The sequence below is a fragment of the Bos indicus genome, chromosome 3 (assembly GCF_029378745.1).
Source record: "Bos indicus isolate NIAB-ARS_2022 breed Sahiwal x Tharparkar chromosome 3, NIAB-ARS_B.indTharparkar_mat_pri_1.0, whole genome shotgun sequence".
In the NCBI taxonomy this organism is placed as follows: domain Eukaryota; kingdom Metazoa; phylum Chordata; class Mammalia; order Artiodactyla; family Bovidae; genus Bos; species Bos indicus.
In genome coordinates, this window is record NC_091762.1 from 102,466,522 (window position 1) to 102,493,413 (window position 26,892).

General features: G+C 42.6%; 1 protein-coding gene across 10 annotated transcripts in view; it reads right to left on the reverse strand.

Moving 5' to 3' along the window:
• Positions 1-26,892, reverse strand: part of ST3GAL3 (ST3 beta-galactoside alpha-2,3-sialyltransferase 3) — a 215,630-nt gene that overhangs the window by 94,624 nt on the left and 94,114 nt on the right. For 7 of the 10 annotated variants that reach the window (XM_019957647.2, XM_019957643.2, XM_019957645.2 and 4 more), the window contains 2 exons: positions 26,781-26,828; positions 7,230-7,272 (listed from right to left, as the gene is read on the reverse strand). In XM_019957647.2, coding sequence (XP_019813206.1) covers positions 7,230-7,272; positions 26,781-26,828 — 91 coding nt within the window. The remainder of the gene's footprint in view (positions 1-7,229; positions 7,273-26,780; positions 26,829-26,892) is intronic. The other 3 variants (XM_019957644.2, XM_019957648.2, XM_019957650.2) reach the window with 1 other exon arrangement.

Here is a 26,892-nt window from a genome sequence, read left to right on the forward strand (position 1 = left end):
ACAATCTTGTTATAGGTCACTTCCTCTGACTTAGCTTCCAGGTCACTAATCCTGTCTTTAGTTGTATCTAATCTGCTGCTAGTTGTATCTAATCCAATGCATTACTTGGATGCAATCTCAAAAACAACAGAATGATTTCTGTTCGTTTCCAAGGGAAACCATTCAATATCACGGTAATCCAAGCCTATGCCCCAACCAATAGTACTAAGAAGCTGAAGCTGAACAGTTCCATGAAGACCTACAAGACCTTTTAGAACTAACACCCCCAAAAAGATGTCCTTTTCATTATAGGGGACTGGAATGCAAACGTAGGAAGTCAAGAAATACCTGGGGTAACAGGTAAATTTGGCCTTGGAATACGGAATGAAGCAGGGCAAGGGCTAATAGAGTTTTGCCAAAAGAATGCACTGGTCATAGCAAACACCCTTTTACAACAACACAAGAGAAGACTCTACACATGGACATCACCAGATGGTCAACACCGAAATCAGATTGATTATATTCTTTGCAGCCAAAGATGGAGAAGCTCTATACAGTCAGCAAAAACAAGACCAGGAGCTGACTGTGGCTCAGATCATGAACTCCTTATTGCCAAATTCAGACTTAAATTGAAGAAAGTAGGGAAAACCACTAGACCGTTCAGGTATGACCTAAATCAAATCCCTTATGATTATACAGCGGAAGTGAGAAATAGATTTAAGGGCCTAGATCCGATAGATAGAGTGCCTGATGAACTATGGAATGAGGTTCGTGACATTGTACAGGAGACAGGGATCAAGACCATCCCCATGGAAAAGAAATGCAAAAAAGCAAAATGGCTGTCTGGGGAGGCCTTACAAATAGCTGTGAAAAGAAGTGAAAAGCAAAGGAGAAAAAGAAAGATATAAGCATCTGAATACAGAGTTTCAAAGAATAGCAAGGAGAGATAAGAAAGCCTTCCTCAGCGATCAATGCAAAGAAATAGAGGAAAACAACAGAATGGGAAAGACTAGAGATTTCTTCAAGAAAATTAGAGATACCAAGGGAACATTTCATGCAAAGATGGGCTCGATAAAGGACAGAAATGGTATGGACCTAACAGAAGCAGAAGATATTAAGAAGAGGTGGCAAGAATACACAGAAGAACTATACAAAAAAGATCTTCATGACCAAGATAATCACAATGGTGTGATCACTCACCTAGAGCCAGATATCCTGGAATGTGAAGTCAAGTGGGCCTTAGGAAGCATCACTACGAACAAAGTTAGTGAAGATGATGGAATTCCAGTTGAGCTATTTCAAATTCTGAAAGAGATGATGCTGTGAAAGTGCTGCACTCAATATGCCAGCAAATTTGGAAAACTCAGCAGTGGCCACAGGACTGGAAAAGGTCAGTTTTCATTCCAATCCCAAAGAAAGGCAATGCCAAAGAATGCTCAAACTACTGCACAGTTGCACTCATCTCACACGCTAGTAAAGTAATGCTCAAAATTCTCCAAGCCAGGCTTTAGCAATACATGAATCGTGAACTTCCTGGTGTTCAAGCTGGTTTTAGAAAAGGCAGAGGAACCAGAGATCAAATTGCCAACATCCACTGGATCATGGAAAAAGCAAGAGAGTTCCAGAAAAACATCTATTTCTGCTTTATTGACTATGCCAAAGCCTTTGACTGTGTGGATCACAACAAACTGTGGAAAATTCTTCAAGAGATGGGAATACCAGACCACCTGACCTGCCTCTTGAGAAACCTATATGCAGGTCAGGAAGCAAGAGTTAGAACTAGACATGCAACAACAGACTGGTTCCAAATAGGAAAAGGAGTACGTCAAGGCTGTATATTGTCACTCTGCTTATTAAAATTTATATGCAGAGTACATCATGAGAAACGCTGGGCTGGAAGAAGCACAAGCTGGAATCAAGATTGCCAGGAGAAATATCAATAACCTCAGATATGCAGATGACACCACCCTTATGGCAGAAAGTGAAGAGGAACTAAAAAGCCTCTTGATGAAAGTGAAAAAGGAGAGTGAAAAAGTTGGCTTAAAGCTCAACATTCAGAAAACAAAGATCATGGCATCTGGTCCCATCACTTCATGGGAAATAGATGGGGAAACAGTGGAAACAGTGTCAGACTTTATTTTTCTGGGCTCCAAAATCACTGCAGATGGTGACTACAGCCATGAAATTAAAAGACGCTTACTCCTGGGAAGGAAAGTTATGACCAACCTAGATAGCATATTCAAAAGCAGAGACATTACTTTGCCAACAAAGGTCCATCTAGTCAAGACTATGGTTTTTCCAGTGGTCATGTATGGATGTGAGAGTTGCACTGTGAAGAAAGCTGAGCACCGAAGAATTGATGCTTTTGAACTGTGGTGTTGGAGAAGACTCTTGAGAGTCCCTTGGACTGCAAGGAGATCCAACCAGTCCATTCTAAAGGAAATCAGTCCTGGGTGTTCATTGGAAGGACTGATGCTGAGGCTGAAATTCCAATACTTTGGCCACCTCATGTGAAGAGTTGACTCATTGGAAAAGACCCTGATGCTGGGAGGGATTGGGGGCAGGAGGAGAAGGGGACAACAGAGGATAAGATGGCTGGATGGCATCACCGACTCGATGGACATGAGTTTGAAAGAACTCCTGGAGTTGGTGATGGACAGGGAGGCCTGGCGTGCTGCGATTCATGGGGTCGCAAAGAGTCGGACACGACTGAGTGACTGCACTGAACTGAACCTGCTGCTAAATACGTCTACTGAGGTTTTAATTTTGGTCACTGTATTTTTCAATTCTGTCTTTCTAATCTAATACTTTGCTTTTTATAGTTCCGTATTACATGTATGAATGCTTGTGCTCAATTGCTCAGTCATGTCCAAATCTTTCCAACCCCATGGACTGTAGCCTGCCAGGCTCCTCCATGTATGGAATTTTTCCAGGTAAGAATATTGGAGCAGGTTGCCATTTCCTTCTCCAAGGGACTGTCCCAACCCAGGGATCGAACCTGTTGTCCTGTGTCTCTGGCATTGGCAGGCAGATTCTTTACCACTGACCACCTGGGAAGCCCCTATTACATGTATCGTTCAATCTTATCTTTATTTCCTTAAATACAGAGTATCTAATTACTTTATAAACTGTGTCTGATAACTCTAATTTCGGAAGTCTTTGTGGGTCCCCCTCTGTCATCTGTTGTTGTTCATGGTTCTCTCTAAAGAAGTGTTATTTCCTTGTGTGCTTAGTTATTTTTTCCTGTGAGCCGTTCATTTCCTTGAAAAGTTATTCATGAGAAATTCATGTCTTCCTCCAGAGAGGAATTGCATTTGCTTTTATCATGCTTGGAGGCATGGCCAGTTTGGAGTACCTTAGACAGAGTTCACAGCTTGAGGTTCTGTGGACCAACTGAGTATGAGAGCCCAGGCTGTGAATATCAACTGTTTCCTCTTTATTGACTTATTGCCCTAATCCACTTAGAGCTCTGGCAGCTGCCGGGAGCCGGCATATTGCATATTGAGTGCATATTGCATATTGCATATTGAGTGCAGCACTTTCCACAGCATCATCTTTCAGGATCTGGAATAGCTCAACTGGAATTCTATCACTGCCGGGAGCCAGCGTGAGGAACCCCGCCCATGACAAAGGTCATGAGGAAGGAGGCTCGGCATACGCAAAGGCGGGATCGAGCTTCAGGAGTCCCCCTGGAAATTCTCGAGCATTTACACCCAAAACCAGAGTCTGCCTACTTTCTGCTTTGTGCTCTCACCTACACCTCTGACTTTACGGGGGGCTGTCCCCCACTACCTCTCTCTGAAAAAAGAGTTAGCTTACAGTTTCAGTTAATAATTCCTGGGTGTGACAGTGTTTAACCTACAAACTCCTTTGGAAATCCTCTAGCCTGCCTGAATAGGTTTTTCCGGCCACATGTGATTGTTCAGAGCCTCCCAACTGTGAGAGGCAGGAGATGTTCTAAACTGTCTAAATACACATTCTTTTGAGTAGTTAAAAGATTGATTAGAAATTGTATTGGTGAAGGGATTTTCACTTGTTGGGCCAATGTTTGCTGCTAAGTTTCCATATCCCTTACCTGCTGTGTCCCTGGCAGTGTATTGATTAATATAATTGGTATAAGTAGTAGCTTTAATGTTTGTAACCTGGGACCCTTGAGTTAATTCTTTTTCTTGTTATAGCCCACCACACCTTTGCTCTGTAGGAATGCAACTTTATCTAATGCTTTTGGAGGGTGGCTCCTGACCAATCACCTTTAGAGAAAAATAAGTTTTCTGAAGAAAAGGTCTTAAAATGTTAACAGGCCTCCGGGCCAGAAGATGATGCAAATCACCTAAGCTTTTGCATATGATAAGTCTGCAGGAAGAAAGCCTGGCTTGCTGCATGACTCTACCCCTTCCCCCATTATCCTCTATGCATAACTTAAGGTATAAAAACTACTTTGGAAAATAAAGTGCGGGCCTTGTTCACCGAAACTTGGTCTCACCAAGTCGTTCTTTCTCTTACCTTCTGGCTGAATTATTCAGCCTCTTTTCTACACTGAATTTCCTCACTGAGCTATCCTTATTTCAGCCTCTTTTCTCCACTGAATTTCCTCACTGAGCTATCCTCATTCTATTACTCTTTATATCCTTAATTAACGTTTAATTAAGCAATTGTTTCCTGATCTTCGCCTACGCCGTCTCTCCTTCGAATACCCTGGATCAGCCGGGGCTGGTCCCCGGCAGGCAGCCTCTCCTGCAGTCCTGGCTTAGGGGTACAGTTTTAGTTCTAGTTTATCCTTATGTTGAATCCTTTGGCATTCCAGTTCAATGCAGAAAGGATCAAAAGATGGAAAGTTAGTAGACCTAGAGGTGAGAATGAGAAAGTCTACCACTTAATCAGAGTTTAAGAAGAGGAGTAGAGAGAGAGACAATTGGGCAGAGGCAATATTTAAAGAAGATAATGGCTGAAAAATTTCTAGAACACATGAATTCTTATAGGATAGAAGCTAAATGAATCCAATCAAGATAAATAAGAAATTTCTACATTTGCATATTTACTCATAGAACTCTTTTTTATTCTTCATAAAAACCTGAGGAAATGGGTATTATTATTCATGTTTTTGATAAGGGAAAATTGTGATTCATAGTGCAAAAATGAATTATCTAAGGTTATATAATCCTAAGCAGAAGGGGTGGAATTCAAATCCAGTTCTGACTCAAGCGTAGGTCCTTTCCTACGCATCAGAAATAGAACACAACACAGCGGAGAAAGACTTCGTAAGGGGAGGTCTGGATATTTCCAAGGAATTACCTCTGAAAACCAGAATCCTTAACCTGGAAACTTCTCCCTGGAACAGATAAAAACCTTTCCCATGTGTCTGTATCTTGTTCTGAAGATAACCTTGGACTAGAAAGGCCTTTTCAGTATGAGGCAGGAAAGCTGGAGCTTGTACCTTGACCTTTGAGGTAAATCTAATGAAGCCAAGCCAATTCCCCAGGCTAAAGACCAAGTTGACTCAAATGGTTTATAGAACCGGCCTGGTACACAAAAGGAAGCTGTACAAGAGCCTACCACGTACCACCCAACTGTCAGAACAGCAGGCCAAGTGTCCTCCGATTCCCCCTTCTCACACTGCTGAAGACAGCTTAAACACTATAGTTAACACGTCCTGGATACCACGTCTTTTGTTCATCAGTGTGATGTGACTTGGTAAATTACTACATCTCTTCCGTTCTGAGGGCATTTCACTTGCTTATAGCTTATGCTTGATTTGTTTTTTGCCCAGAGCACTAAATTAAGGATTTTCTAAGGGTGAAGCCTGTAGATTCCTAGCATTATCAAGCCCCATTCCCTGGATGGTAACATGTGGCTGACAACTGTACACTAGCTTGGTAGACAGAACAGACCACTCTTCCCTGTGGCTGCCTCCATGACGTATAAAAGCTGGCAGAACTGCAGCACCTGAGCTCATGGTGTGGGGCACCAGAGCCAAGAGGCCAGATGCCAGGAAAAGGGGCTACATGCCAGACCATTCAGTGGGAAAGCCAAATAACCCCGGGCTAGTGTCTTGTATGTGGGTGCAGCCATCACCATCAGAAGCAGCTGTGGTCAAGGCCTCAAGCAGGAGAGGAAAGAAAGGAGACTCAATTCTGATCTTTCTCATCTGTCTGGTACAGGACAGGGGCAAGGGTGTATGAAGATGACTAACCACAGCAAGGAGCCACAGACAGTTCTGCAACACTTTACTGCACACCGGCCATGTGAGGGGGTCCTGGACAGGGCATGAACAGAGGGGTACAACCCAGTCTCCAGGCAGCCAGTCTAATGAGGGAGGCACACAGGCACCTGTCATCATGCAGCCATGCAGCCAGCCATGCAGCCATGTGTTCAGTGTTGACTTAGCACCTAACAACCATATGCTGGCACTGCCCTGGTGCTCAGGAGGCTGAGAGGGCCAGAATAGGGAAGGATTCTGAAAGAATGAGATACTTATTTGAAAATCCCTGTAAATTCACCATTTCTGTACAGTTCTTACAACCCTGTGAGGTCCTTGTGTTACAGGTGAAACTGAGGCTCGGAGTGGTTAAGTGGTCAGCCCTAAATCACAAAGAAAGTAAATGGCAGTCTGGGATTTGAATCAAGCATGGCCTGGCTCTGAGCCTGCACTCTTGATAAATGAATAACTATTATACTTAATTATAGTATAATGAAATGATGGGTGTCAGAGGTAGAAAATTCACAGGAAGCAGAGGAAGAGATAACTAATTCTGTATAGGAAGGAGGTGGTTCTCAAGTTTTCCTAGTGGACAAACAAGGAAAGGGGATTTGAGACATGGATAATAAACATATACAAGGATAGAGGGAAAGCCAGGATCTACCTGTTGGAGAGAGACAGGAGTTAAAGCCGGGAGGAAACCTGAGCACAGAAGGCTTTGCATGCCTGGCTGCGAAGCGTCTTGAAAGCTTTGCACTGTCTCCTGCCGTGGTTTAGTCAGCCTCCACTCTGCAGCTGAAGCCTTTCCTCCTTGTCCTTCAAACTCCAGTGGGGTGTGGTGGGGGGAGGTGCACGCTCCTTCTGTAATCAGCTCCCTGTGCCAGCCAAATCTAAGGCCTTATATTTGCACCCACAGACTGTAACATGCTCTAAGCTTCAGCGGACAGACGGAGGACAGAGGCCCCAGGAGTGATGAGAGCTGGCCCCTTGAGGCCGGCCTCCAGCTCTCACAGATCTCTATCACAAAGTCAAGAAACTGGGTCATTCTACTCACAATTTAGAATCCAACTTCAGGAGGAAGCCCAATCGATCATATTCTGAAAGAGAAAAGTAAAGCAGAAAGTGTCACTGATGTTAAGTCATTGCAGACAGTAGCAGATTGCATTCCCCAACCGAGTCCCAGACCACCGGGGCAGACAAATGCTTCTAGATCCAAACACAAAAACCGCAAGTAAATTTAAGTCACCAAATTCTTGCTGAACGCCTGTCTTGTGAAGGACCAGGTGCAGTGCTAGGCATTTCCCAGGCCTTATGGGCCAACCACTGTTATGCTGACATATAACTGCCTACCTGTTTAAATGTGGTACTTGAAATTTAAATTTAGTAAGCCGAAAAAATGGGCCCCTTGAAGAATTAAGAGGGTCAGTAAGCAACCTCTGCTTCCTCTAAGCTCTTAGATTTATGCTGCATATACAATAGAATATTAAACAGCCATAAAAAGGAACAAAATAGTGCCATATGCAGAGAGGTGGATGGACCTAGAGACGGTCATACAGAGTGAAGGAAGTCAGAAAGAGAAAAATATCATATATTAACACACAGATGTAGAATCTAGAAAAATGGTACCGATGATCTTCTTTGCAAAGCAGAAATAGAGACACAGACGTAGAGAACAGAAGTATGGATACCAACGTGGGAGGTGGTGGGGCGGTGGGATGGACTGGGAGATTGGGATTCACATACTTATACTACTGTGTATAAATAGATAACTAATGAGAACCTGCTGTATAGCACAGGGAACTCTACCCAGTGCTTAGGGAAGGAAATCCAAAAAAGAGGGGATATATGTATACATCTGGCTGAAATTCACTTTGCTGTATAGCAAAAACGGACATATTTTTAAAGCAACTATACTCCAATTTTTAAAAAAAGATTTATACTGAATCAGTCATGTTAACTCTGGGGTGAAAATATGGCGGCCAAGGGATCTTCAAATTCGCAGCAATGATTCACTCCATGACAATCACAAAGCAGTAAAAGATCTGACTTCATACAGGATAGGAAATTTAAAATGAAATCTAAAAGCAAATTGACAATATGTTTGTAACAAATGGTAAATCATGAATATTGTACTTAATTTCTCTACATTTGCCTCATTCTAAAACAAAGTTGAAGCAGTTTTACAAAGTACAAGATTTTAAAAAGGAAAAAATCTTTTTAAAAATCTTGTAGGCCAAAGGAGAAATAAGCAAAGGAAAAAACAATAAAAAGCAGCCAGGATAGAAATACTAAAAAGTGCATGTCCTAAGGTTTTATGTGCTTGCTGGGAGAGGATTACAGACATATCCCCAAGATTTCTCACAGATAAAACTAAACACAAAGCACTGTTATAATGGTTTATAGTGTCCATAAAATGAACCAGGAGAATCCCAGATCTTCTTAATACTAAGATTTTAGGGATGTTTCCTCTGGGTCCTCAAAGATATTTGTATAAAATGATGATAAGGAGTGCCATATAATTGCTTATTTTATATAGCTTTGTCAATGAGTGCTAAGTATGTGTGTGTGTCTGTGTAGAGTGGCTAAATTAAAATAAGGTGGTCTAGGAATGTATTGGGTTGACCAAAAAGTTCATTTGGGAATTCCCATAACATCTTACAGAAAACCCAAATGACCTTTTTGGCCAACTCAATAGCTCGAAGTTGGCCTAGTTTAATCTGAGGATAAAACAGAATACCAAGCCTAAACAACTGGAAGAGGCCAAGCAGCACACAGCTTTCAAAGAACTTCATCTTTAATAAGCAGTTCAGTTCAGTTGCTCAGTCGTGTTCAACTCTTTGTGACCCCAGGGACTGCAGCATGCCAGGCTTCCCTGTCCATCACCAACTCCTGGAGCTTGCTCAAATTCATGCCCATCAAGTTGGTGATGCCATCCAATCATCTCATCCTTTATCATCCCCTTCTCCTCCTGCCTTCAGTCTTTCTCAGCATTAGGGTCTTTTCCAATGAGTTAGTTCTTCGCATCAGGTGGCCAAAGTATTGGAGCTTCAGCTTCAGCATCAGTCCTTCCAATGAATATTCAGGATTGATTTCCTTTACGATTGATTGATCTCCTTGCAGTCCAAGGGACTCTCAAGAGTCTTCTCTAACACCACAGTTCAAAAGTATCAATTCTTCGGTGCTCAGCTTTCTTTATGGTCCAACTCTCACATCCATACATGAGCAAGGAATGGCCAAGAGAGGAAAATTACCCACACTGATAACCTGCAAGGCCAATTAAGGCCAGACTGTACACTTTCATAAACAGCTGAGCTCCAGGGAGAGTCATTCGTCTTCTTAAAACTGAAGATGTACCAAATAGGACACACGACTCAACAGGAGACTTGCCTCCCAAGAGAATTTTGCTGTTCTTGTTCAGTGGCTAAGTCATGTCCAACTCTTTCTGATCCCATGGAATGCAAAACGCTAGGCTTTCCTGTCCTCGTTCTCTTGCAGAGTTTGCTCAAATTCGTGTCCATTGAATTGGTGATGCTGTCTAACTATCTCATCCTCTGTCGCCCCCTTCTGCTTTGCCTTCAGTCTTTCCCAGCATTAGGGTCTTTTCCAATGAGTCAGCTCTTTGCATCAGGTGGCCAAAGTACTGGAGCTTCAGCTTCAGCAACAGTCCTTCTAATGAATATTTAGGGTTGATTTTTTTTTAGGATTGACTGGTTTGATCTTGCAGTCCAAGGGACTCTCAAGAGTCTTCATCAGTACCACAGTTCGAAAGCATCAATTCTTCTGTGTTCAGCCTTCTTTATGGTCCAACTCTCACATTTGTACACGACTACTGGAAAAACCACAGCATTGATTATATGGACCTTTGTCAGCAAAGTAATGTCTCTGCTTTTTAATACGCTGTCTAGGTTTGTCATAGCGTTCCTTTTTTTTTTTATGGTCCTCTCTGTTATTTTATTTTAAATTTAAATTTATTTATTTTAATTGGAGGCTAAGTACTTTACAATATTGTATTGGTTTTGCCATACATCAACATGAATCCGCCACGGGTGTACATGTGTTCCCCATCCTGAACCCCCCTCCCACCTCCCTCCCCGTACCATCCCTCTGAGTCATCCCAGTGCACCAGCCCCAAGCATCCTGTATCCTGCATTGAACCTGGACTGGCAATTAGTTTCTTATATGATATTACACATGTTTCAATGCCATTCTCCCAAATCCTTTCAAAGAGAAAGCAGATTGTTTAATTTCACGCTGGTCATCATCTGCAGTGATTTTGGAGTTCAAGAAAATAAAATCTGTCACAGCTTCCACTTTTTCCCCTCCTATTTGCCATGAAGTGATGGGACCAGATACCATGATCTTAGCTTTTTGAATGTTAAGTTTCAAGCCAGCCTTTTCACTCTCCTCTTTCACCTTCATCAAGAGGCTCTTTAGTTCCTCTTTGCTTTCTGCCATTAGAGTGGTATCATCCGCATATCTGAGGTTGCTGATATTTCTCCCTGTAATCTTTCTTTTTCTTTTTTTAATTCTAAAAACACCCAGTGTGGTCATGGTACTCTGTACTGTGCTTAGGCTGAAGTTCATATTCCTTAACTTATATTCCTTAACTCATATTCCTTGGCAGGTAAGGCTTTTCACACCTTGGTCTTTTTTTTTTTTAATTTTTAAAATTAATTTATTTTTAATTGAAGGATAATTGCTTTACAGAATTTTGTTGTTTTCTGTTAAACATCAACATGAATCAGTCATAGGTATATATATGTCCCGTCCCTCCCTGCAATCTTGATTCTAGCTTGTGATTCATCCAGCCTAGCATTTCGCATATAAGTTAAATAAGGGTGACAATATACACTCTTGTTGTATTCCTTTCCCAATTTTGAACCAGTTATTCCATTTCCTGTTCTGTTGCTTCTTGACCTGCATACAGGTCTCTCAAGAGACAAGTAAGGTGGTCTGGTAATCCCTACTCTTTAAGAATTTTCCAGTTTGCTGTGATCCACACAGTCAAAGACTTTCATGTAGTCAATGAAGCAGAAATAGATGTTTTTCTGGAATCCCCTTGCTTTCTCTATGATCCAGGGAATGTTGGCAATTTGATCTCTAGTTCCTCTGCCTTTTCTCTTTTTTTAAAATTAATTAATTAATTTTAATTGGAGGCTAATTACTTTACAATATTGTAGTGGTTTTTGACATACATTGACATGAATCAGCCGCGGGTATACATGTGTTCCCCATCCTGAACCCCTCTCCCAGCTCCCTCCCCATCCCATCCCTCAGGGTCATCCCAGTGTACCAGCCCTGAGCACCCTGTCTCATGCATCAAACCTGGACTGGCAATCTGTGTCACATATGATAATATACGTTTCAATGCTATTCTCTCAAATCATCCCACCATCCCTCTGCTTTTTCTAAACTCAGCTTGTACATCTGAAGTTCTTAGTTCACGTACTGCTAGTTTGAAGGAGTCTGAAGTTAGAAGTTAGAAGCCTAGTTTGAAGGAGTTTGAGCATAACCCTAACTAGCATGGGGGCTTCCCTGGTGGTTCAGTTGGTAAAGAATCTGCCTTCAATGCAGGAGACCTGGGTTTGATTCCTGGGTCAGAAAGAACTGCTGGAGAAAGGATAGGCTACCCACTCCAGTATTCTGGCCTGGAGAATTCCTGGGTTTTTTCCTAGGTTGAAGAGTCAGACACGACTGAGCAACTTTCACTTTTTCACTTTCAATAGCATGTGAAATGAATGCATTGTATGGTAATTTGAACATTCTTTGTCACTGCCTTTCTTTGGGATTGGAATGAAAACAGACCTTTTCTACACCTGTGGCCACTGCTGAGTTTTCCAAATTTGCTGACATATTGAGTGCAGCACTTTAACAGCATCATTTAAAGGATTTGTAAATAGCTCAGCTAGAATTCCATCACCTCCTCTTTTTTGTTTGTCATAATGCTTCCTAAGGCCCACTTGACTTCACATTCTAGGATGTCAGGCTCTAGATGAGTGACCACACCATCATGGTTATCTGGGTCATTGACCGTTTTGTATAGTTCTTCTGTATATTCTTTTTTTTTTTTCATCTTTTTTTTTTAAATTTTATTTTATTTTTAAACTTTACAATATTGTAGTAGTTCTGCCAAATATCAAAATGAATCCGCCACAGGTATACATGTGTTCCCCATCCTGAACCCTCCTCCCTCCTCCCTCCCCATACCATCCCTCTGGGTCGTCCCAGTGCACCAGCCCCAAGCATCCAGTATCGTGCATCAAACCTGGACTGGTGACTCATTTCATACATGATATTATACATATTTCAATGCCATTCTCCCAAATCTTCCCACCCTCTCCCTCTCCCACAGAGTCCATAAGACTGTTCTATACATCAGTGTCTCTTTTGCTGTCTCGTACACAGGGTTATTGTTACCATCTTTCTAAATTCCATATATATGCGTTAGTATACTGTATTGGTGTTTTTCTTTCTGGCTTCTGTGTATTCTTACCATTTCTTCTTAATCTCTTCTTGTCAGGTCCTTACTGTTTCTGTTCTTCATTGTGTCCATCCTTGCATGAACTGTTCCATTGGAATATCCAATTTTCTTGAAGAGATCTCTAGTCTTTCCCATTCTATTGTTTTCCTCTATTTCTTTGCATTGTTTATTGAAGAAGGCCTTCTTATCTCTCCCTGCTATTCTCTGGAACTCTGCATTCAGTTGGGTATTCTTTCCCCTTCTACCTTGCTTTTCACTTCTCTTTTTTCCTCAGCTATTTGTAAGGCCTCCTCCAACAATCACTTTGCCTTCCTGCTGTTTTCTTTTTCTTTTTTCACACTTCTTTTTCTTTGGGATGATTTTGGTCACTGTCTCCTGTACAATGTTATGAATCCCTGTCCATAGTTCTTCAGGCACTCTGTCTACCAGATCTAATTCTTTGAATCTATTCATCACCTCTGCTATATAATCATAGGGATTTGATTTAGGTCCTACCTGAATGGCCTAGTGGTCATTTTCTCTAATTTCTTCAACTTAAGCCTGAATGTTGAAATAAGGAGTTGATGATCTGAGGTCTTGTCTTGTTGACTGTACAGAGCTTCTCCATCTTTGGCTGCAAAGAATATAATCAATTTGATTTCAGTATTCACCATTTGGTGATATCCACGTGTAGAGTCGTCTCTTGTGTTGTTGGAAGAGGGTGTTTGCTATGACCGATGCGTTCTCTTGACAATACTCTGTTAGCCTTTGCCCAGCTTCATTCTGTACTCCAAGGCCAAATTTGCCTGTTACTCCAGGTATATCTTGACTTCATTCTTTTGCATTCAAATCCCCTATGATGAAAAGGACATCTGGTTTTTTTGGTGTTAGTTCTACAAGGTCTTGTAGGTCTTCATAGAACTGGTCAACTTCAGCTTCTTCAGCATCAGTGTTTGGGGCAAAAACTTGGACTACTCTTCACTTTCTGCCATTAGATGTTGATGTTGAATGGTTTGCCTTGGAAATGACCCAAGATCATTCTGTCATTTTTGAGATTGCACCCAAGTACTGCATTTTAAACTCTCTGGTTGACTGTGAGAGCTGCTCCATTTCTTCTAAAGGATTCTTACCTACAGTAGTAGATACAATGATCACCTGAAAAAAATTCACCCGTTTCTGTCCATTTTTGTTCACTGATTCCTAAGTTGTCTATCTTCACTCTTGCCATCTCCTGCTTGATCATGTCCAATTTACCTTGATTCATGGCCCTAACATTCCAGGTTCCTATGCAATATTGTACTCTACAGCAACAGACTTTACTTTCACCACCAGACACATCCACAACTGAGCATCGTTTCTGCTCTGACCCAGCTGCTTCATTCTTTCTGTATCTATTAGTAATTGCCCTCTGTTCTTCCCAGTAGAACGTTGGACATCTTACGACCTGAGGGGCTCATCTTCCAGTGTCATATATTTTGCCTTTTCATACTGTTCATGGGGTTCTCACAATACAGGAGTTGTTTGCCATTCCCTCCTCCAGTAGACCACGTTTTGTCAGAACTTTTCACTATGACCCATCTATCTTGGGTGGCCTTGCACAGCACAGCTCATGGTTTCATGAGTTATGCAAGCCCCTTCACCACAACAAGGCTATGATCCATGAAGGGGATCCCAAGAGAAGACACCTGGGCCAGTGACAGCCTCTCCTCAAGATAATTTTGGTTTTGCTCTAATTCAGATAAATGGAAAAAAGACTCTGCTTAATATATCAGGTACTTATAAAAATCAATACGGTTTCAATTTTAAAAATAAACTGAAAACAAAATTTCCCAAAAGAGTTAGTTTCAAAGTTGAATACTGTTTCAAAAATCTGGTTTTACCCTGCCATCAAAAAGAAAACCTCATTAATTTGCCAACACCTGTTGCTTTTTCTCCATGTGGCCAAAACCTTGGGAACTATCCTGTTACTCCTTACCAGATATGCGCTAAGACACCTTCGGACATACAGTGAATCCATGTTTTGGCTGATTCTTCCTCCAGAGAGGCCAGAGGATGTTTTCCCCTTGTCGCAAACTGAAAAGTCAGGGCCAAGTAGGAACAAAACATAAACCAGGAAAGAGGATGAGTGTAATGCCCTTCTGCAGCAAGTCACATAACCTCCTTGTTGAAAGCTGAAATGTCTTCTTCACCACATATTTTTGTATAGTAACCATGATTCTATTTATGGGTTATTTTCGAATGGTGTCTTAAGTTGTGTTTTATACACTCATACAGACTAATTGCACATTAAACAGGTAAGAAGACACTGTGCTTCTAAATAAATTATACCCTTCCTTTCCATGGCTCTTTTGGACTATCTGTTGTTTTCTCTCTTTGTTAAGAAACATAAGCACTAGAAATATTTCACATTTCGTCTGTAGTTTAAGAAAATGTAACTGCATGAGTCCAGTGATGATAAATGGCAACTGATATTGGGGTTCAGGTCACAGAGCCAAGAGGGAATGGAGTCCCTCTGGTGATTCCATGCCCTGTCAAATGGGACAGCCTCTCCCATCTCCAGCTATCTATGTCAGGCAGTAAGGCAGACCTGGTGTTGTCACATCTTCCGGGGTTTTTTAAGTCAAGAATTTGGATCTTTTATGGTAAAATTCCTCAGTTTGTAAATACTGGCAATAGATTCAAGAAAAAAATTAAAGATTATGAGGATCAACTGAAGTATGTCCGTGGCCTGGATGCAGGCAGCAGTGTGAACTCTGTCTTACTCTGGCAGATAAGTTGACTACAGAGGACATGGCCTGTATTCCCAGAATTTGTTGCAGAAAAGGATCTATGAATATGCTGGTGTGGGGTGGCTTTAGGTCCTTTTCTAAAGATCTGCCCAGCAGGCTGTTGGGCAGACAGAAATAAGAGCAGATTCCAAGAGTCCCAGGAGCTACACCAGGAGTGAATGACAAGGCTCTGGCGAATGCATTGCCCACATCAGGGGACCCTCAGGGAGAGGTCCCCAGCTGGAGGGGTCTGCAAAACATCTACAAGAGACCCCACGAGAGTCAGCTTTACACACTGGCCAGTCCAGGGAGTGCCCACACTATCTTATGTCTTCTCTGCTCATCCTCTCTCTCCCTTCCTTTCCAATTCCACAGAGGTTCAAAATCACAGCTGGCAACTGGCGTACAAGTGGAAAGAGGAGGACAAACAGGGGGCACACCCTTCCTGGGTCAGCACCACTGCTTCTAAACCCTGTGCTGCGAGGGGAGTCACTGCAGCTCTGAATGAGCTGAAAGCTATGCTATTACACAGGGCGGGACACTAATTTTGGAATTGGTGACTCAATAAGACCATGGGATTTCTATTACCTCAGAGGTACCGAAAAATTCTCTGGACCGCCCACGCTGAAAACATCTTAAGGGGACACAGAGAGACCAATGAAAGTGGCTGTGATTAACCCCTGATGTCTCCTGCATGTTCAACATACTGGTTGCACTAACTTAGGTAAATACAGCTACTCGGAAGATCACATAACCAAAGTGTGGGAAGGGCCCGGGTGCAGGGTTTTAGAGATGACCAAAAGTGGCTGGAGTGCCAGCATACCTCCCTCAGTCAGCTTCACTCTCCCCGCTAGCTTAGTCGGGATACAAATTCTCAACTCTCTTTCCTCTTAGGAAGACTCTTGGGTTCTGTTTGGGTTCTCCTTTCCTGTGCTATGGTCTGGAAATCCTGTCTAGGCCATTAGCTCAGGCAGTTATAGGGTTTATCTCATTTATTGCCCTTCTTTCAAAGACCAGGGTCCTGTGTCATCTATAGTTCAGTGTCTGAAAGAACTCTTCTTTCCCACATAGGTTGTCTATTTTTCAGTTGTTTCTCCTCCTTTTTTCACTTTTCCTTATCTGGTCTAGACTTTACCATGCTTAACTGTTCAGTTTAGCCTGCCTCAATGATCTTCCCATTGTACCCATACCAAATCTCTCTGCCCAACCCTTCTCCTGAGCTCCAGACTTGGGCATCCAGGTGGCATCTCCACTTTGATACCTATAGTAACCTGAAACTCAGGCTGCCTCACAGAGTTCATTTTCACCACCTGCACACATGCATAGCCTCTTCCTGTACTACTACTGCTACTAAGTCACTCCAGTCGTGTCCGACTCTGTGCGACCCCATAGACGGCAGCCCACCAGGCTCCCCGGTCCCTGGGATTCTCCAGGCAAGAACACTGGAGTGGGCTGCCATTTCCTTCTCCAATGCATGAAAGTGAAAAGTGAAAGTGAAGTCGCTTAGTCGTGTTTGACTCTTCGTGACCCCATGGACTGCAGCCTCCCAGGCTCCTCCATCCATGGGATTTTCCAGGCAAGAGTACTGGAGTGGGGTGCCATTGCCTTCTCTGAGCCTCCTCCTGTATCCCTGCCTTAATAAGCGGTACCACTTTTCACCCAGAATATCTCACTGTATACAAATGTGTTCCTGAAGTAGCATGTGAATTCAGCTTATACAATAGAAATGCTATTTTGAGTGCACCAACTCTTCAGAGAAAATTCACCTCTGGGGAAGCTGGCAGAAAAGCCCAGTTCTCACTGGCAGTCAACTGATGCCAAATCTGTAATAAGAATGGAAGATCCTGGGACTCTCAAGTCACCAGACACAACACATGCTGATGTACATACACAGCTGAAGGTCCTCTCTCGCAGGTGTCAGAGCAGCAATACCACAGCTGCACAGTGAAGGAGAGATGTTTAGTCTGGTGGTTTAGGCTGCCTGCCTCAGCCAGGCTGGAGAGCCCAGCATTATAAAAACCCCTAACCAAGGAGTGCACGTGTGTCCCTTGCCTGGCTCCAGGTGTGTAGTGGCATGAACGATGCAAGTCTCTGTTCTTCTCTTCCTGCCCCTGTACCAAGTCAGACTTGTGAATGCATAAAGTGCCTGTTCAAATGCTTCAAGTCTTGAAATTAACCATTAACTCTTCCATTGCCATTTCAAAGCAGTAAGTTGGTGTTCTGAACTCATATAAACTCCTAGAAGGTTCAGAAATTGGACATAGACAAAAGGAGGCCATGCACTAAAGTGTGTATGTACCTAATAATGTCTCTATCAGCAAAATTAAAAGAATTACAAGGAGAACGACACAATGGGTCTCCTGTCATCATAATGGGAAACTCACAGACTGCTGAAAAACCAGCTCACAGTCAGTGAGAAAGCAGATGACCTGAACAGAACAATGAATAAATAAATTTGAACTAGCTGAAAAACAGAGCACCTTACACCTGACAAGTGGAGAACGCAATTCTCTTCCAGTATATTTGGAAACTATGAAAACTGACGACCTGAGAGGCATAAATGCCAAGATAAAAATTAATAAACGTTAAAACAAGCTCAAGTTTTTAACTTTAAAACTTAAAAATATTTTTGTTTTACAGCAATTTGAAATTTTAATACATTCCATACCACTTTGTATTTTATTTTATCATAATTGTATAATGTAAAGGAAATTAAAAATGTTTTCATAATTCCCTGTCTAAGTAACCCTGAGTCCCTCCTGCTTATCTGAGCAGGGGGTCCGGATATTATCACCTCCTACTTACGCTCTCATGTGCAAGTGGCTGGGGTACTGACTACACAGTAACATCTTCTAGGATGAAGGGGGAGCTCCCTGAAAGAAAGCGTCCCATTCCAGCCCCACTCTCAAGCCACTGAGCCCCAGAATGGACTTTCAGGGAACACAGCTGCACACTGTGAGCCGATTGTGCGACTGGCCCTTCCGGTTCCCAGTGACCCACCTCCTCTGATCATTGTAAAGAGCCACCACAAATTCCCGTGCATGGTCACTGTGCTTAGAAAGCAAAGCAGATGCTTAGGCTGATGACAACAGTGAATATTCCCCAGGAAGGCCAGCTTGAGGAATATTACTGAAGTAGATGAAGTTTAGTGAAGGGATAAAACCATGGCCTTGATTCTATCAGAAAACTACAGCACTTCATATTAGAATGCATGAAAGTCAGAAAAGCAGGATAGGCCATCGGGCAAGAAAAGTCCAAGTACATAAGAGAAGAACTCTGCTGCCAGATCTTTTTTCAAGGGGGTCTTTGGCTCCAGTCTCTGAGCTATGATGAATTGCTAAGTGCAAAGGGCATAGGGGTAAATGGAATGAGGACCTATCCTAACCAAAATAGATCCCTCTTTTCTAAAGAAAAGGCACTGTACAGCCTCCAATAAAAGTCACAGGCTATATTAAACATAAGTAATGTATGTCCTGGCTTGGGTGGAGGAGGAAGTTGGCAACAGTTGCAAATGGCCTGTGGGACATGCCAGACAAAGGGAAGAAGTGAGGGAATGAGTATTTACTGAGCATCTACTGTGAATTCACACTGTTTTCAGAACTTTCACCTACACTCTCAGTGTAACTCTTACAACTCCTACGAGGTGGGTATTTCCTGCATTTTACAGAGGAGGGAACAGAGTCTTGGAGATAAGAATTAACATGTTCAGGATCCCCAGCCAGTACATGGACCAGCTGGGGTATTGTTGAACCAACCCAGGTTTGACTTTGCAGCTTCTTGTCTTTACATTATGCTACACTGACTCTCTGAGGATAAGAAAAGCAGACCCTCATATTAGGAGAGCTGCCATGAGAGCAATTATCTACTCCTACCTCCCACTCCTGGCTCCAGGGTGGTGTCAGAAGGCCTGGCCACGCCCACACATGAACCATGGGAGTCCCACAGAGGCCCAAGAGGGGCTGGCCAAAGTGCAAACAGCTCCCACATCAAGTCAGGAAAATAAATCATAATGTAGGATCAATTAATCAAAGACAAACTAAAATAGGAAAAGCAGTTATATAATATAAACACAGAAAGAATTCACTGACCTGGACTAAATTAACTGACCCAGTAAAGTAAGGAGTTCACCAACTGAAGCCCAATCTCAAACGGGTGTACACTGGCGTGGGGGAGGGCAGAGGCCTAGTGAGCAGGTCCTGATAAGACAAGGCCCTCAATGCCTGTGCGCCCTCCACCCAAGCAGCCTGGGGTGCTGCACTGGCAGGTAGAAGCCCCATCCCAACACAGGCTGAGAGGCCATGCACCAACTCTCCTCTGTCCTGGGAAGGAAAGCAGATGTCTGGAGCTGAGGAGCCTGGTGGGCTGCAGTCCATGGGGTCGCAAAGAGCTGAACACGACTGAGCGACTTCACTTTTACTTTTCACTTTCATGCATTGGAGGAGGAAATGGCAACCCACTCCAGTGTTCTTGCCTGAAGAATCCCAGGGACGGGGGAGCCTTGGTGGGCTGCCGTCTATGGGATCGCAGAGTCGGACACAACTGAAGAGACTTAGCAGCAGAGCTGAGCAGACAGTAAATTCAGTTTTATTCATGATATCAAGTATGCCCAGACCATGCCAGGGCATGTTGTGCTAAGCGGCAAGATTATGAGTGACAGCATGTCAAAAGGGCAGCTGGGACAGGAAATAGAAAAAATGGCTCACTCTGCGGTTTGTATCTCAAACTATGGAGCTTACTGGCTAGTGTATGTGTGGGTGTGTATGTGTTAGTTGCTCAGTTATATCTAACTCTTTACCACCCCATGGACTGTAGCCCTCCAGGCTCCTCTGTCCATGGAATTCTCCAGGCAAGAATACTGGAGTGGGTTGCCATTCCCTAGTCCAAAGGATCTTCCCAACCCAAGAATCAAACCAGGGGCCTCCTTCATTGGAGGCAGATTCTTTACCATCTGAGCCACCAGGGAAGCCCCACCCACTAAGCACAGATACAGTCCTTCTCTCCAAACAAAAATAATTTTATTTTCCCCAGTTTTAGGAATAACACAAGCTAACTATAAAAATCCATATGAAAAAAAACTTAAAAAGAATGAAGTAAGAATCACTCAAAACTCTCATTATCTAAAGCTATTTGTTGCAAACATTTTGGTATCTTCCCAGAAATCTCTTCTCACAAATATATATGTAAATATGCATATATAATTTTACTTTCATGTACCTTCAATATACATGCTGTTTGTTCCTATTTTGTTTACTCAACAATACCCTCAACATCTTCTACGTCAATAAAAATAAAATTGCACTATCATTTCTAATGGCTACACAGTATTCCACTGTACGGACACGCCATTGGACATTGGACAATGTCCTATTATGTCCTAAATAATGTTTCTATGTTTCTACTCTTCCTTCCTTCAATAAATATTTCCTGAGCACCTATTATGTGGTGGGTACTGTTCCAAGTTCCAGGGATACAGTCGTGAACAAGAAAGGCAAGGTCCCTGGCCACATGAAGCCTACATGTTAGTTGGGGTGGGGGGAGGGGTGGATAACTAAATAAGGTAAATAAATAAATAATTTGAAGGAAGGTAAATAAGCAGGTAATTTGAAGGAAGGATGACAGCTAAGAAGAAATAAAGGCATATCTGCTTAGAGAAAGGTTGGAGATCAAGAGAGTAGACTAGATAAAGTGTTCTGGGATAGCCTTCTTGCAGAGGTGATATTTGAACAGAGATTTGAGACAATTATGCAAAGTAAAAGATAAAAGCATTCTAAGCAGAAGAAAGGGCTTCTCTTGTAGCTCAGTCGGTAAAGAATCTGCCTGTAGAGCAGGAGACCCAGGTTCGATCCCTGGGTTGGAAAGATCCCCTGGGAGAAGGAAATGGCAATCCATTCCAGTATCCTTACCTGGAAAATCTCATGGACAGTCCATGGGGTCGCAAAGAGTCGGGCATGACTGAGCGACTAACACTTACTAACTTAAGCAGAAGAAAAGTGAGTACAAAGACCCTGGGGCAGGAAGGAACCTGGCATATTCATGGAATGGCAGGAATGCCAATGTGGCTTGAGGACAGCGAGGGGACAAATGAACACAAATCAAAGTGTTGAGATAATTAGAAATTGGAATAGGACACTGTAGTTAATGGCGTTTGGACCTGGAGAGATTGCAGGTGGAACAAGATGTGATCTGACCCACATTTATAAAAGATGACTCTGACCACAACATAGAGAATGGACCACTGGGAGGCAACCAGTGAGCACAGAGAGACCAGTTAAGAGATGTTTACTTGTCTAAGGGGGAAGAAGATGGTACCTTGGACAGTGATGCTTGAAAGAAGGACACACCATGAAGACAGAAAAGGTAGGAAAGGGTGAGGAAGAGGAACAATCAAGGTGATCACGAGGTTTGTGCCTTGGAAGTTTGGTAGGTGAGGGAGAAAATATGGGGGACAAACAGGTTTTGGCATACAGACCCTGCACATTTCACCATATGTATACATAAGCATTTTATTTTTTTGGGGGGGGTACCATGATTTGTTTTCAGTTTTTAAAAAATGTTTGACTTTCAATTATTCATTGCTAGTATACAGAAATATAATTAATTTTTTGCATTCTGATTTTGCATCCTGTTATCTTGCTAAACTTAGTTGTTAGTTCTGGCAGTTTTTAAAAACAGATTCCTTGGGATTTTCTATGTAGGAAACCATGTCACCTATGAAGAGGGTTGGTTTTATTTCTTCTTTTCCCATCTGCATTCTTTTTCATTCTTTTTCTTCTCAGTGTACTGGCTAGGACTTTCAGGAGTGGTTCTTGATTTTAGGGGGACAGCAGTTTTACCATAAAGTATGATGTTTGCTGTAGGCTTTTTGTAGATGCCCTATGTCAGATTGAAAAAATTCCCTTCTAAGTTTTCTGAGAATTTTTATCGTGAGTAGGTGTGGAATTTTATCAGATGCTTTTTCTTTATCAATTGACGTGACCATGTAGTTTTTCTTCTTTAGACAGTTAATATGGTAGATTACACTGATTGACTTTTGAATGTTGAGTCAGCCTTCCATTCCCAGGATAAACCCTACTTGGGCACCAAATTTGGGAAGTTTAAGCCATTACTTCTTCAAACATTTCTTCTGTACTGCACTTTCTCTCCTTCTGGGACTCCAGTGACACAGACTGTAAACCTTCCAGCATTGTCCCATAAGTTACTGAGACACCGTTCAACTTCTTTGACATTTTTTTCTTCTATTGTTCAGATTGGAGAGTTTATTTTCAAGTTTACTGATTCTTTGCTCATCATCTCGATTTTGTGATTGAGCCTATTTAGCAAAGTTTTTAAATTTTCAATTATTGTATTTTTTTCTCTTATCTCCATTTCATTATATATACAAGTTTTTTTCTTTTTGTGCTAACACTTTCTATCTAAATTCATGTCAACAGTGTTTATCCTTACTTTTGAGAGCATTTTTTTTTAACAGTTTACTTACAAGATTACCAGTTTATTATGAAAGGATTCAACACAGGAACAGCCAGATGGAAGAGATGGAGAAAGGCGTCCAGAAGCATTTGTATAAATGCCACTTTAAAGTCTGTCAGATTATCCCAACATCTGTGTCACCCTAGCATCAGCATCTATTGATTGTCTCTCCCAGGCAAGTTGAGATTTTCCTGGTTCTTCATATGATAATTAATTTTAGATTGTGTCTTATATATTTTGAATATTATGTTGTGAAACGTGTTTAAATCTTCTTTAAATCCAGGTCTGATTTAAATCCAGTGGAGAATGCTGATATTTTTGTTTCACAAGACAATCAACCAAGCTGGGTTTAGGTGACAAGTTCTGACCAGCCCTCTGCGAGCTGTGGTTTCAGTGCCAGTTCTGCTTCCAAAGCCTGTTCAGGTGTGACCTCTGTGTGCACTACCCAGTGTCCAGTCTGGTCCATCCCTTAGTTCAGTTCTTAAGTCTTTGGTGTGTTGGTTGGAATCAGACGTGCACATGCACAGCTCAGGGTGAGCCCAGAAGTTCACATACAACATTACGGAGTTGCTTTTCTGAACTCCTTCCTCTCTGCCGTCTCCTTGTACTTTCCAGTTTATCGGGCCTCCCCTTCTTGGTCCTCTGGCCCCAAAGCTGGGGTTTTATTTACCACTTTCTGCCACACATTTCCTAAACTGTACCCAAATCTGGAACCAAGCAGCAAGAAGGTGGGGAGACAAAAGACAACTGGATTTTCTCCCACCCTCTTGAGATTACAAAAAGGAAGTTTTGATCAAAGAAGAATATTTCCTTTCTTCGGTTTTAGGTGCTTGAAGGCCTCACTGCTATTACTGGGCACTGCCATCCCCACCACTCAGGGGACTGCCTGGGGATTAAGGCATGAGAAAACAGAAAAAACGACCTTAGGGATATCCCCCTCTGTCTGAGCCTTAGAGCCCCTTTCCCAACCAGAGCCATAACTAGAGGTCTTCTGGAATTCTCTCCAGTTGTGCCCTGATGTCTACTCTGTGCTCAGGTTTTCGGACGCCTCGAGTCCATGACATGGGATACCAGAGGAAAAATGAGAAATCCATTGCCAGTGTGGTAGTACTTCTAATTCTAGCTTTTTCCTCCAATCTGTCTACTGCTGTTTCTATTCCAGAGTCTTTCAAATAGCTGCTAAATGTCCAGGCCTTTAGCTGCTTTCAGTGACAGAGACAGATTCTTACACATGTATCTTATACATATATTCTGGTATATATATGTAACTACCTATTTATGCAGGGAATATATTTCCTAGGGCCTCCCCAGGGCCTGGTCATGGGTATGTATCTATTCAGATTTAGCTAGACACTACCACAGTTTTTTCCAAAGTGGTTGTGATCAACTTACCCACTGACAGCAGAATTTCCACTGCATCAAATCCTTACCAACCTTTTATCAGGCTTTTCAAGTGTCCCTATTTTGGTAGCTGTGCAGTGGTATCTCAGTTCAGTTCAGTCGCTCAGTCGTGTTCTGGACTGCAGCACGCCAGGCCTCCCTGTCCAACACCAACTCCCAGAGTTTACTCAAACTCATGTCCATTGAGTTGGTGATGCCATCCAACCATCTCATCCTCTTTCATCCCCTTCTCCTGCTGGCTTCAATCCTTCCCAGCATCAGGGTCTTTTCAAATGAGTCAGTTCTTCATATCAGGTGGCCAAAGTATTAGAGTTTCAGCTTCAACATCAGTCCTTCCAATGAATATTCAGGACTGATTTCCTTTAGGATGGACTGGTTGGATCTCCTAGCAGTCCAAGGGACTCTCAAGAGTCTTCTCCAACACCACAGTTCAAAAGCATCAATTCTTTAGTGCTCGGCTTTCTTTATAGTCCAACTCTCACATCCATACATGACTACTGGAAAAACCATAGCCTTGACTAGATGGACCTTTGTTGGCAAAGTAATGTCTCTGCTTTTGAATATGCTGTCTAGGTTGGTCATAATTTTCCTTCCAAGGAGTAAGCGTCTTTTAATTTCATGGCTGCAGTCACCATCTGCAGTGATTTAGGAGCCCCCAAAAATATAGTCTGCCACTGTTTCCACTGTTTCCCCATCTATTTGCCATGTAGTGATGGGACTGGATGCCATAATCTTAGTTTTCTGAATGTTGAGCTTTAAGCCAGCGTTTTCACTCTCCTCTTTCACTTTCATCAAGAGGCTCTTTAGTTCTTCACTTTCTGCCATAAGGGTGGTGTCATCTGCATATCTGAGGTTACTGATATTTTTCCTGGCAATCTTGATTCCAGCTTGTGCTTGAAATGCTAATTTGCATTTCCCTAGGTACTAATACAATTGAAGACCTTTTCATTGGGTTATTGACCATCTGGATTCCTCTTTTGTGAAGGGCCTATTTGGGTCTTTTGCTTGTTTCTACACAGGGTTGCTTCTTTATTCACATTGATCTTTGTAGCTCTTTATTCTGGAAACAAGCCCTTTGTTGGCTATTTATGTTATACATCTTTTTTCACTCTGCCTTTTCACTCTCTTAATGGTATCTTTTGATTAACAGAAGTTTTACTTTGTAATAAAGTTGTAATGTAATAAATTATAATAAATGTAATAAAATTGATTCATGTTTTCCTATGTGAACTGACACAACTTTATGCCTATTTCAAAACTCTTTCTATCTGTCCATTCTGTCTTAAAGCATTTCAGTGGAGTATCAAGTATCAAGGTATGAGACAGCAAGATGGCAAGGCAGAGAGTATAGGCTCTAGGGTTAGACAGATATGAGTAGCCCTGGACAGGGTACTTTGACTCTTGAGTATTAGGTTTCTTTATCTATAATTAAAGATGTACTTACTATCCACCTTGCAAGAAGTGTGAAAAAGCACTTGGCTTTGGTGTTTTTAGTGCTGGCACACAGTAGGCCCTCAGTAAACAGTGGTAGCTGAGATTATATTCTCTGATCGTCCTTCCTCTCATCCACATTGCTACAGTGGCCTGAACCTCATGGCTGCATTGTGAAGCATCAGTCTATCGCAGTCAACCACAGCAAAATGGGTTAATTGCCTTTAACAGGCCAGCAAAGTCTCCCTGTTACTCACAGGCAGCACCCATGGTACAAGAACCACCATCTTCAAGTAAAAATTAAGACTTGACGCATGGAGATGCTCTCCTCATGAGGTAAAGTCATTCTAGGGCTCCCATATGGATGCAATGGCAGCAAGTTGAAGAATCAGTATCTTCCCTTTCTGTTCACTGCCAGCAGCAGAGGGCTGTGGGGCAGGCAAACAGCCTGAGATAGGGGAGAGCGGGGCTCCACTAAGCCTGGGTGATCCAAGTCAAAGTGGTGGGTGTGCCGATTTCTGCGTCCTGCGCTGTTGACACAGGGAAGCATGGGAGTGCTTCAGCACGTGTGCACAGTACGTACCCCTACACACAGGAGGTGTGTATTTGAGTTATATGGGGTGTGCCTGTGAACCTGCAACAGGGTGTGTGTTCTCAGGAAGCTGTGATGCTCTCACCATCCCAGCATGTTTCTGGAGAGCCTGATGGTCCACTGCTCCTGTGTGCCCAGAGGTTGGCATCTTTCAGTGGCCTCTGCCCATCTCTCTCTGAGACAGGATGTATGCACAGGAAACAGACATCTTTTCTATGACCCTGGACCACCCTGAATGAGGACGGAGCATCTACTGCAAACTCTTGGCTGCACACATTTAAAACAACTGGCAAAGTCCTCTGGACGCTGCATCCCACTGCTGTTTCCCAGACTACAGGTCCCTAGAAAAGCTTCCTGAGATCTTCCCACAATATTGAAATATTCCAGTGCCCTCCCCAGACGCCCCCTCCCCGACCTCATTAGGCTCCACTTCAGCTGTGGCCAGTGCTGAGAGAAGAAAGGATGACAGAGGGGAGGGATTGGTACCTGAGCCTAGTGTTTGTCCCGCGGAGTCAAAGGAAAGAACCACTGAATCTGCAACACAAGAGGACAAGTTCATTTCTTTCTCCTTCTTACAGTAGAAACAAAACAAAAACAA